This window comes from Pterocles gutturalis, unplaced genomic scaffold (assembly GCF_000699245.1).
Source record: "Pterocles gutturalis isolate BGI_N339 unplaced genomic scaffold, ASM69924v1 scaffold1270, whole genome shotgun sequence".
Taxonomy (NCBI): Eukaryota; Metazoa; Chordata; class Aves; order Pterocliformes; family Pteroclidae; genus Pterocles; species Pterocles gutturalis.
This window is the reverse complement of record NW_010140361.1, coordinates 1-12616: the sequence shown is the minus strand read 5'-3', so window position 1 is coordinate 12616 and position 12616 is coordinate 1. Positions and strand designations below refer to the sequence as shown.

At 38.3% G+C, this 12616-nt stretch overlaps 1 protein-coding gene across 1 annotated transcript; it reads right to left on the bottom strand.

The window, feature by feature from the left end:
* Positions 1-1516: 1516 nt before the first annotated feature.
* On the bottom strand, positions 1517-10893 carry LOC104469183 (glia maturation factor beta). Its single transcript, XM_010083603.1, has 6 exons — positions 10802-10893; positions 10213-10262; positions 9217-9266; positions 8093-8175; positions 5944-6017; positions 1517-3457 (listed from the first exon to the last, which is right to left on the bottom strand). Coding segments are annotated over exons 1-6 (330 nt in total). The 5' UTR covers positions 10803-10893; the 3' UTR covers positions 1517-3385.
* Between the last annotated feature and the right edge of the window lie 1723 nt (positions 10894-12616).

The following is a 12616-nucleotide window of genomic DNA, read 5'->3' as shown; positions in this document are numbered from 1 at the left end:
GACTAGCTATTTTACAGTTAAAGATACAAAAACTTGAATCCTGGTATAAATTTATGCATAAGATGCTCCTTTGGAGAAGTGAAAAGGTGTCAACACCCAATTATTGCCTCCTTTGATAGACCAAAACAGCATTCATGATACTAAAAACACACTTAAACCATCAAAAACTGGCATTTAGGGATTTTTGTTAAAAATATCCAAACAATACAAGTCCATTTTATGGGCCGACATGCAAACTCATGCTTTAATTCAGCTTACCATCAATTAATAGGATTACAAAACCTGTATCCCAGCCATCTATTGAACAGTTAAAGCAAATCAGGTTAATTGTGGCATAAGTCTCCCTTTGAGAGACCTTTAACTCCAGGCCAATGATTTTATGGCCAACTTACTAACTCCTGAAAAATCGGAGCTCACAATGGAAAATGCTGACTCTCAGACCTTTAGCTACAAAGGCTCCCATAGGTGGCATTAGTTAATTTATCTTGTCCTTTAGTTTGAACCCTCTTTAGAGATCTGAAAATTAAAAAAAAATATGCATGATTACAGATGGGCAACTCGCTAGTAAAGCACAGTCAGAAAATACTGGCCTTCTGAATGTGGATACATCTGCCTCCCACTGATCTTAAGGCGGAAGCAGTACAGAAAATACAGTTCTGAAGATAAGGAAAGGTTATGAAAACAAGTATTATCTGTGCAGGAAAGATTTTGACATAATTAATGTCTTTGTTTAATCAAGTATGAGCACTACCTGCATCTCAAGAGCATAGGACAGTAAGCAGCAGACAGTTGTGTCAAAGCACTGCATTAAAAACAAAGAAACCACAAACAAGCCTAGAACAGCAAACATCCTCCACACATCCATTCTCCAAGTACCTGCAGCTGCTTCCTCACTTCCACAGCTCAGGGAGGGGAAGGAGGTACAGCTACCAAGCAAAACTGTTTGAAGAATAATACTGGTGGGCTGAGCAGCATCAACATCACTTTTCATAAAAAAGTGGGCTTTAACACTCTTAGCAGGATTTGTTTGCTTTCTGTAAGACTCAAGGGGCAGCACCCAAGGCAGAAAGTCCTTAAGTGGAGGCAACAAGAACACCCAAAGTGAACCAAAAAGGACTAAGACTGAAGATACAGCCATAAGTAGCAATATTTTCTTGGCAGAAGGTGGAATGATCCAGAGATGAAGACTCAAATTCAGTCATTTGGCTGCAGTAGCTCCTCCCTTCTCCTCCTGAGAGAATCAGGCCTTTTACAGTTATTTTTCTCAAGACCTGTGCAAGAAGCAGTTGGATGCTGGTGGCCCACCAGTGTACAAAGTACAAAGATTATTAATCCAGTTTTCCCCATGACAAGTCAAGCTGAACGTGACATGTGGCAGCTTCCCTCTCATGCCCACTGCACTTTGACATGCCTTACCTTTAGCACAATGCCAACAAAACAAGATTCTTTCTGTTTCAAGACTGATGCTTAGAATAACATAATTCTTTAAGGCAAAGTCTTATTTATACAACGTTTGTCACAAAATACATTGTTTTTATTGATCTGTAGTACAGAATGACCAAGCAACAGTTTCAGAATCAACATTTTTTTGTCCAGGGAAATTAAATGGTTTTTCCAGTTCACTATGTTAACACAGAAATTTAATTTTAATTACAAGCATTTCCTTCCTGCACTGAAAGATCAATTTAATTGGATCATTCTACCGTGTATTTTGAAAAGCTCCTCTCAAGTCAGATTTGTATACAAATAAATGAGCAGTAACATCAAACTAAGAAGAGATTTACCAACACTGAGGACCTTTGCAAATGAATTCCTTGTGATCTTAGAGGAATTAGTGTTTTAAACACTAACATATGCTTACAAACAAAAAATAAACCTTCTTTCAGCAAAGGTTTCACAGCATGAAATACTGGCCTCCAAATTTAACACTGCATTCCTTCTCACTGAGCAGATTGGTTAGAGCAGCTGTATTTTAAGGTATGCTATCAACAGGAAGCTGCTCTTACGCAGATACTTACTCAGTAGCACAACAAACACTCATGAGCAAGCTAGTGAGATACTGTCCCATGAGTACTCCTTTTGCCACTGCATGGGCTGAACATGTCCCATATCAGACAACTACTCTACTGAATATAAAACAGACCTGTAAAAAGACTGGTCATTTATAAAAGTTAAATACTATTTTCACATTAGAATAATTGCTGTTTCAAAGAGATGAACCGTAAGTAAATTAAAATCAAATTATCACTTATGCAAAAGCTTCATCTGGAATGTAATTTTGATCAACAAGCAGTTAAGAAAGTTAGAGACTGTAATTAAAGTACTCAAAAGCTATGTGTGGCCAACTTTTATAACAAAAGAGATAGAAATCATTCATTATCACGAAAAGCTTTAACCTCCTGACTCCTACAAATGGAGTAGATGACTGGAATTTCAAAGAAAATGAGGTTAGCTTTTTTTTTTTAACAAATGTCAACTGCAACACTAGGCACTAGGAAAACATGTTGCTTTGATTCTTTAACAAAGTTTTTACCAAATTTGTAATAAGCGGCAGTGTAAAATTCTCAAGTCATTTTAAAGCTAACAAATTAAAGGCACACAGTATTAACAGGTGTTCATATAAGAGGAAATGAGCAAAGAGGTAAACTTCTTAACAGTGTAATAAGTTATATATGCAAGATACCTGGTATGAGAGTAACCAGAGTTGTAATTCAGCCCTTAGTTATCATCTAGCTCCTGTAAGACTATAGTAGCACGAGAACTGGACAGTCAAAGCTTTTCCCTGAAATTTAGTAAGATTGACTCAGGTCAACTGAGGAATTACTGGAATGACAAAAATTAGTTGCAAAGATTTGAGAAAGATCACATGGACTCGATGGAAAGATAAATGAATGGATTTGCTGTACAAGGATTTTGTCTTTTTAATACTAAATGCTTCCAGGGAGTAGTTTTCAAAATTGAGAAGACATGAAGTCAAAAAGTCTGAAAAGTAACTGACAGTACACAATTTCTGCATATAAATGGCTAGTATATGTCATAAGGATGCATTTGTAGCTCAGAAAAAGTTAGCGTCAGCTTCCAAATTATGTTTGTAGATATTTATGAATCCAGAACTGAACTATTTTAGTTATAGAAATATTAGTCACAAGAGTGCAAAAGGAGTCCCTGCAGAGGAGTATTCCCTTTTAACAGGTACAAATAAGGAAACACCTGCAAAGATTTGTTACTTCAAGGAGACAGACCTGCTATTCTTTGCACAAACTTTGCACAAGAGATATACTGCAGGAGACAGATGTAAATACAGTGCATTTTTTTAGATGTAAGTACTCATGTCTGGTTCCAGTATTATCAGGATGGTACATAAATACTTATTACAGAGGTTTTCTTAATGGAAGAAGCCCAGTTTCTCACGCAGCCATTCTTCAGTTAGGTCTTCTGTATTTCTTATTTCAAATACCTAAAGAAAATTGCATTGTATAAATTCTTGAGGTGACGGCACTTGAAAGGGATAAGCATACAATGCAGTCAATACCTTTCCACACAAGTTGTTTGAGCCGTAATAAACTAGCAGCCAACCTAAAGTGAAGTAACATCAGTTGAAAATACACAAGACTAAGGAGCAAGAAATATTATTAACTTGAACAAGAATCCTGTCATTCCTATTCCTAGACTTCATTCTTCTCCTTTAAGAATATGTAAGAATAGTACATGTACTACATTTTAAAGTTACTGCACATGAGATGGTGCAATTTCAGAATATCTCAGCAAGAAGACTGTCTATTTGAAGAATAAAAATTAATTTAATCTCTGGGCTGAATTAAGCCAAATCTTGCTCAGCCCAAGACACAGTTATTCTTTCTTTGAACTGAAAGAAATCCATAATATCCAATAGCATACTGTTTTCCCTGCAAGAAACAAGCCTGGGATACCTCAAAATAGAAAACTTGAAAAGACCCCAAAAAACCACCAACCCAAAGCTTTGCAGAAGTCTTAAACAAACCTTTACCATAGCCTTGAAGCAGAAAAAAAGACCAAAGACTCCAGTATACTCTTTACATTCCATACGGGCAAGTAACTGTTCTGGGGTTTTTTAGGTTTTTTTGTTTGTTTTTTTCATACCCCTAAAGAGAGGCTAAATTAATTCTGTATTGCTAACTGGAGACTTTGAGATGCCTGCAAGTGGATCATCTTTACAGAAGAGTCAGGTAAGTACATTTTAAAAATCCACATGCCTTCAAAAGTCTTCTGAAATCAAGAAAAATATTTTAACTGGAGACTGCTGTTACTATTCTGACAACCCCGAAAATACAGCTGTGTCAGCACTAAACCAATTAGCTGCCTTTCTAATGGTATGGAGTACATAGCTGCATGCTTGGGCCAACAGAATGGTTGGGATTTTGTAAGACAAAAAACAAGCTTCTCAGTGAACCCACTGTTTGGAATGAACTTCCCACTTAGTCCTGTCCTCAGCCATTTTACCATTTTAATCTTCTTCAGAAGATTAAATTTTTCTGTCTTTCTTCCTCATTTCCCATCTCTGCTGGAGTAGGCTCTGGACACTGCTTCTTGTATTCAGACAGTGATCCACTACTATCAACTAATATGGATTTTTATTTTTTAAATAAGATGGGGGGAAACCCCAAAATTCAGTGGTACAAAACCAGAAAAGCTTAACAGAAGCCAAGCTAATATGCAAGCCACTGAAAAAATAAGAGGACTCAGTTGAGTCACATGCAGAAATCACACCAGAAGGAAGTCACAGCATGAGCTAAAATGAAACGTGACTCAGTGAGTGGCAAGAGTAAAGCAGATTTGAAGAGCAAGTATGCAACCCAAACGGGAGACAGGCTATCTCCTCCAGCTTCAGAAGGCAGACTATCATGGACCTCTATAACTGCTCCTAGCCTTTCATTCAAAAGCCTTTCAGACTGAATTTCTCCCACTTGACAGATGATGGTAACTTCAATGCAGCTAGTCCCAGACTTTCACCCTCTTCTTATGAACTCTTCCTTCCCACTCACTGAAAACTGCCTTCCTCCTCAAGGAATTATTCTTCCCTATCAAAGATGCTAGAGTTCTCAGGCCTCTAAGATGCATTTTCAACAGAGCTAAAAAAAAATAAATTTCTTGGGGGTGTACTGATTGCTTCCACCAGCTAAATTCCTATTTACTCCTGTCAACTTGACGTCTAATTTTAAACAGGGATCCTTTCTTACAGGGTGCAGCTAGAAGAGGTAGAAGTTCAGAGTTCTCTTATTGGCCCAATATACATTTTTACCGGGATGTTAAAGTACTCAGTCAGGATAAGGAAGGTGCTGTTGGGGAATGGTAAAGTCATTTCACACTGTAGGAAAAACCTGAAGTGACCGCTGACTCTATTTAGCTTTACTAGTTGAAATTAAAACTTTAAGAAATCTAGGTGCCAATTAAACAGAGATTTCAAAGATCTCAAAAAAGACATGACATGTTTTTTAAATATATATATATATACACCTAGGCCTAGTGAATGCAGTGATTTCTTCTGGTCTCAGTACTGGAGGAAGCAAACAGAAAGATTCAGAATTGTTTAGCACTTGACACGTTACTTATTCTGAAGGCTGTGTTCTGCAAGCGTCCAACCCCATAAACCATGCAGCAAAACTCTTCTGCACCACACACTATACTAAAACTTCAGTCTATTCTTCCCATCAATAAATTCATTCCCCAAAATAAAGACATCCACCCTACCGACAGATATTTTTGAGAACACTGTTCTTCCTATACCCTAAAACTCCAGAAATCTCCACATACACCCCTCTCTTCAGCCTTCCTAAGACAGAATCTGTTCACTGAAATTACAAAGTCTCATAATACTCTTCCTGCGATACATGCAAGCAAGACAGAAAACAGCTTCTTCAACCTGCATTTAAGGGCAAAACAGTTATTTCAACTAGTCAATTATACCTTAGTGAGTTCAGCTGTCTGTACAAGCTTATTCTTGCTTCCAGCATACATCATCTGCTGTTCAGGCTTACATCCTGCAGTTGTGTGGGGAAAAAAAAAAAAAAAAAAGAGGTTTTGTTTAGTTATTTTGACTGCAACACTTCAAAAATGTGATTTTTTTTTTAAAAGAATCCAAACTGAAAGCTGAAGTTTCCATTCAGAAAAGTGACCTATTTCTTTTTTATCATCCTTGCTCTTACTTTCATATCTAGTACTTGAAAAGCATTTCCAGATGTAACAGTTGTGCAGGTTGAATTGGTGGTCTCAACATGCACCTGTATTTCTGCTTAGAGCGAACATTAAATATCACAGCAGTCAAACTTGAATCACAACAGTCAAAGCAGTACCTCCCCCCACTACAGCAGTGTCCCAATTACACTACATTCAATTCTTTGCCCTCTTGATATTTCTGGAAGATTCTCATATCTTTGCTAGTTACACTTACACAGATTTTTACAGCATGTGCCTTTGAGCTGGAGTCAAACAGAACAAACCAAGTCAGTTTGAATTTGTTGCTCTTACTCCTTATCTCTCCCCAAGTCCCCCAACTGAATTGGTAGCTCAAAATAACTCCCCACCCTGCCCCCCAACAGAGTAACTTCAGTCACAGCTGAAGTTAACTGCTGTTTAGAGTCCCAGCTAATGGTTCATTGTTTCTGACTCCAGTAGCAGTCTAACCACTAACTTACGTTTGCAGAAAATTTATTAAAACAGAAAACCTCAAGAAAAAAAAAAAAGGCTTTTCTTTACAAGTTACTAGACAAGAGTTTACTTTTAAGTCTTGCCAACCATAAAGAACATTGTCTAAGCTCTCTCTCCCATAACATTCATATAAAGATTCTCTGGTAGCTACAGAATACGCTCACTAGTTGCTCAAATTTTTTACCTACCTAGTTATTCTAGTTCTGAATAATGAAGGGTAAAACAATGTAATCAGTTTATTTTCTTCTACAGGATAACAAGGATAATCCAGTAACACCAGCAAGCTACCATATTGCAGTTCAGAACAGGGAAGCCACAGGAGCAATCCAGCTCTGTGAGTCCAATCAAGCCACAGGTTATTTGGCTTCTATTAAAATTACACAGTTCCCTGCGCAGGTAAGTTTATGTTGAGGGCTGCCGTGATGGAGAGGAAGCTACTGATCTATATAAACTTGGCACAACCTAATATTAGGGTTTCTTTCTCCTTGAACACAGTTTGTTCACCCAGCAGTGAAAACCTGCCCAGATCTCACTTACAGAGCCTTCTTTTCCTCCTTTTCACCCATAGTTATGACAGCCCTTTAGTCTTCCACATCACAGCACTGTTTGGATGCATCCTCTGTTGCTGCCCATCACATATAGATCCCCTGGAAAACCCTCCTCTCTAATCCCATCCTAACCCTGTTTCTTTCCTGAGTAGACATGGGTTCCCACGCCCTTCTGAAAAAAGCAGGAATTTCTTCCCACCCAATCACTAACATCCGAATAGCAAGATAGATGTTAACAGAGACCCTCAGAAACAGAGGGAGTATCTTCCAGCCTTCTTCTCACTCATTTCCTGAGCCTTGCCTGGTCATATTTTGAGGATTCCCCAAGATTTGACGAGAGGGTGACAGGAAACACATTAGGTTAAAGCTACATGAACAGATACAGAGTGCTCCAGGCTCCTTCCCTTTACAGGGGGGTGTTGCTGAGCACACCACTGAGAACGGAGGGGCCAGGCACATTTGGAAACACACACCTTTCCACCACCTATGCAGGAAACTAACACTTCTGTTCAGCTTTCAGGAATGGAAGAGAGAATCTCTCCTGCCATGCCTCCCAAGTGCCCTAAATGTAAACCCCAGAGGCAGCGAAAACCTCCAGCAACTAGGGAGCTGCAAGTGTTGACACTTGTCATGAGCTGATGGTGAGGATGGAGCAAATACACTGGAGATTCCTCTCTGCCAAAGGTCTCCACCTAATGCCATAGCTTTATAGTGCCTTGCTTCCAGCAGTGGCATAAGGAAATCTAGCCTCAAGCATCTGAGACACTATTTGAGCACTAAGCACTCATTTTATCTTCCTTAGCAAAGAATATTCCCATATTTACAGCACATAGTAGCTACCATTCACAGTGTTCACTCACCAACTGGACTGGAGAAGATGAAGCACAACGGATAAGAAACTCTTCCATCATCATGCTGATACTTGTAACTATAGACAATAAATGTTTTTTCTGAGGTTAAAGAAACTAAGAAATCAATGATTTTATTAGGATATAATCCTGTTATCAGAGCTTGATGTAGGCACAAATAAGTCATGCATTATACAAGATGCTTTACATTTGATAAGTAGTCTCACTGTTCTGCTTTCACTTCCATATTTGACTTTCAGAACCCATGTCTTTACCAACCTCTACCACAGCAGGGTGTGAGGGCTGTCTCTTTGTTACTGGTTCACATCAGAGAGCTAAAAATCACCCTTTCATCACAAATATTCCTCTCACAGCTTTGTAAAAAGACTTCCCACACCCACCAACATGTTTCTGGCTTAATGAAAGCCAAATTCTTTCCTTGCAGACTAAGCACTTCATTGTTTCAGGTGTTTTGCTGAATTTGAACTCAAGCTTTAGCTGGGACTCCTGCTTTATAGCCTCCTACTGCCTTATGGTCAAGAAAGGAAAGATTCAGAACAGCATGGGGAATAGTGCCAGCCAGCTTTTGAGGATAATGGAGGCAGATATTTTCTTCACTTGTAACTTAAATATCCCTCTTATTTAATCTAGTTAAAGAATAATTTACTTGCCCCCCCCCCCTTTTTTTAAAGACAGGGTTCTTCCCTATATCACACACCTATAGTGCTCCCAGAATCAGTAACTGCAGCAAAATAGCAAGGGCTACATGCTGAGAAACTACCAAACCAGATCCTAAGTTACACAGGCACTCCTCTGTATTTGTAAGTGTCCACTTACAAAACTGGTACACTTACATTAACAGCAGGCTGGTTTTGCTTTAATTCCCAAACATTATGTAGTCTAAAAGGAAATAAAATCTCAGGGAAAGCCTTAAATGTGTCAGTCATTGTTTCAAGAAGTGGGACAACTGTTCAGTGCACCAATGAGAACTGATCCCTAGGTTATCTCACAAGTAAAACATAGTAAAGTCACACAACAGGCAAGTATTGGCCTAAAAAGGTGAAGTCCAACTTTTAACATTTTGAACAGCTTCCAGGAGTGAGCAAGACCAAATGCCAGCAGCATAAGAAGGATATCGAGGTTGTCTCTCAGGCAGCTCATCTTTTAGCTCATCAGGAGAAATACCCTAGTAATATTAAACACAAGCAATATTTGAACAAATGATCTCACACTTGAAGGTATACTATGTAGGCTAAAACAGAATAACAGAATAGTGAAACAGCTTTAAATTAGACGTACATCTACAGTTGAACTGGTAACTCTTGCACAAATTACTACAGCAGTTTAGGAACATTTGTGTGCTAACAGATTCCTATGACTAAACACAGAATTAATGTCAGCATGAATAATCATCCCTATTTTAGGCATAATGAGTTTAGAAAACATTTTTGCCTCTAGTTGGATATGCTGGCAGCTACCATGCTTTTCTAACTCTAGTACTAAACAGAAGTAAGCAAGCACACACTAAAAAAGTATCCGTTAAAATCAGCTACATAAACAGTGCTTTTTCCTTCCTCCCTGAGCAAGCAAAAGAGAGCCCCCATTCTATTTAAAAGTGACATTAACTTCTACATTCTAGGGAGTAAGAGCTACAGTTAATGCTCAAATCCCTGGGAAGGATTTAATTTTGCCCTGTGTACCATGAAGAAATGCTACATGCTGGGCTGACCTTATTATGCCACCTATCAAATTTAGAGTCTGCAGAGGATTAGCAATCCTAGCTTCTAATTGATGGCAGATCAGCCCAGAGTCAAATATGCAGACCTACGTGGAAACACAGCAGAAATCTCTCCAAAAAGCCAGCAGGTGCCAAAGATGCTTTTTACATAGTTGTATCATAACAGCTCTACAATAACTTTTTTTGTGCAGTTAATTAGTCAACTCGATTGCTTCTGCATAGTTCCACTATTAATAGTGCTGTGCTTTACATGCAGAGTGACCATGCATTTAAATAAGCTCATGACCCAAATTAGATTAAGAGTCTGATAACAATTCGAAACTAAGGCAGTACCTTAGAGACAACAATACATTGCAGGCTGAAGATATTCTTATTTACAATTCATTTAACAAACCTCATGCTCCTCATCCAGTACCACCAACTGCTTATCCTTGTCGATTTTCACTACAAATCAAAATAAAACACAGATCAGTGTTCTTTCAATCCATTTATAAAACATGTGCATGAAGCTTTTTAAGATTCCCCCACAAGTATATTCCTTCTGCTTCTACTCTGCTTCTTCAGTCTATTCCATGACTTCACAAAATGACTGAAGTGCACAGCCTAAGTGCTGTTCATTGCAATACCCTCTTAAATTGCAAAGACAAATGTCAAGCTCCTCTACTTAAAGGCTACAAAATGTATAAACTCAAAATTGACTGTGCCTTGACATTTTTTATCATCACTTTACAACCAGTGATAGACTCTGAGCTGCAATTAAGTATAAATACTCTACTAAGAGCAGCTGAAATTTTGTATCACAAGAACAGCGTTGCTTTACTGTTAAAATTACAGGCAGATTTGGAAGTACTGAAGGTCATACAAAAAACAGCCTCTTGGCTCACATTTACCTGTTACAGAAGCAATATTACATAGGAAGGAAAACAGGAGAAAGGATTCTCTGCAAGACCTTGCAATTTTTGTCAGACATATTTTTAACTTACTTATAATGGCAGCATTGTTGGTTTCTTTACGAAACCGGAATTTTCTCAGTTTCTCCACCAGGTCTTCAGCAACATCACAAACCACCAGAGATTCACTCTACAAAAGGGAAGTGGCAGAGGGGAGGGAAAGATAAATCCTTCTAGTAAACCAGAAAAAAAAAAAACCCATGTCACGCATATGTGTGCATAAACCCTACTAAAGTAGAACTGCATGCAGCTTGCCCAAGGTTTCAGAACATATACATAAACCAGAAAAACCATGGAGGAAAGCAGTTTTTAAAAACACAAAACCAGAACACCTATCTGTTTTACTATCTCTCCTCAAAGCCACACAGTTAACTAGAAATATTTTATTAGCTATTCCTGAAGTGGGGTTTGTTTTCATAGCTCTTAAAAGTAAAGAAATTTTACAGATCATTTGATAAGTCCTGAAATAAGGATGCTGCTTAGAGTGGCAGTAAACTGCCCAAAGTAATTTAGGCATTTAAAGTAATAGGAGCTACTATTAGTTTTTGAGAAGAACAGACAGTAATCAAGGGTCACCACTTAAATTTTCACTCACAAAAATATTAACTGAACTGTTGAGATCTACACACAGAGAAAGCATTGAAGATGTTTCAATCAAAAGGCATGCATACTTTTCCCCATGGGCTTATATGTCACTAACTCCAAGTTTTGAGAAGAAATGTCCAGATAACATATTAGTCATCACAGTGAAGATGAGGAAGGAAATGATTCTTTCACAAGCAACCGTGCAGGTTATCTTCCACTGTATATGCAATTTTTTTAACTGTACTAAACCAACCACTGCCATTTCCTGAGCAACATTTTATACACACAACCTCTATCACCATGTAAGAGACACAAGCTAGCTAGACAAAGAAAAGTTATTTAACATCTCCCACTTATTCATGTTATTGTGTTTGCAAATTCCTAAGGCATCAAGGCTTTTGTGCCAAAACAACTGTATCTCAAGGCTTGCTTTAAAAAAATTTAGTAAGAAAATTTACTAAGGAGCTATTTCATCAAGACAAATCACTGCTCACAAATCAGAAGTTACTATTTAAACTGTGAGTTCTATCTCCTCACATTCAATGTTTGCTTGTTTGTGAGATTTTTCCTCAAAAAGCAGAGCAGTGTCTCTCCTTCCCCATTTCCAAAATCCCTTTGCAAATATCCTTTGTTTGTTGTTACTCCTAAAAAGGCTTCCACCTTGAAATTCTGGCACAAAGTCTTGTGCCTCTGCTTCCTTTGAACAGCTGGAGAGGAAATCAGGCTCTGCTGTGACAGGACAGGTCAGGCACTGTGTGTGCAGCCCTCGTTGTTTTGCTTGTTTCCCCTAAACTTTAAAAGATTGTTCTTGGCTCCCTCTGATGATCTACCAATGTAATTAATATCTACTCTCACTATTTGAGGAGGTCATTATTTAAAATTAAAAAAAAAAAAAAAACCACAAACCAAAACCAGAATTCAGGACTGCATTTCAAAGTTGAAGTTATATTCTGTATCAAAAGCTCTTTTCTGAAGGAAGCATTTCTCCCAGTCCTCTGGGCTCAGCAGTTTCCTAATTTTTCCTAGTTTTTCTTCCAGCAAACACTGCAGGGTGAGCAGCACTCTTGTTCGTACCTGTGCAGCCACATAAATACAAATCCTTAAAAGAAGCTGAAGGCTGTGCCTGCGAAACACATGGCAACATCAGATTCAGATCATCTATTGGGGCTAAGCTACCCCACCAGCGTTTGGTTTCATAAAAACTAAAGAAAGTCCAGTCAAGAGCCAGGAGGACTGCACAGACAGCGGGCAAACCTGCCAAGC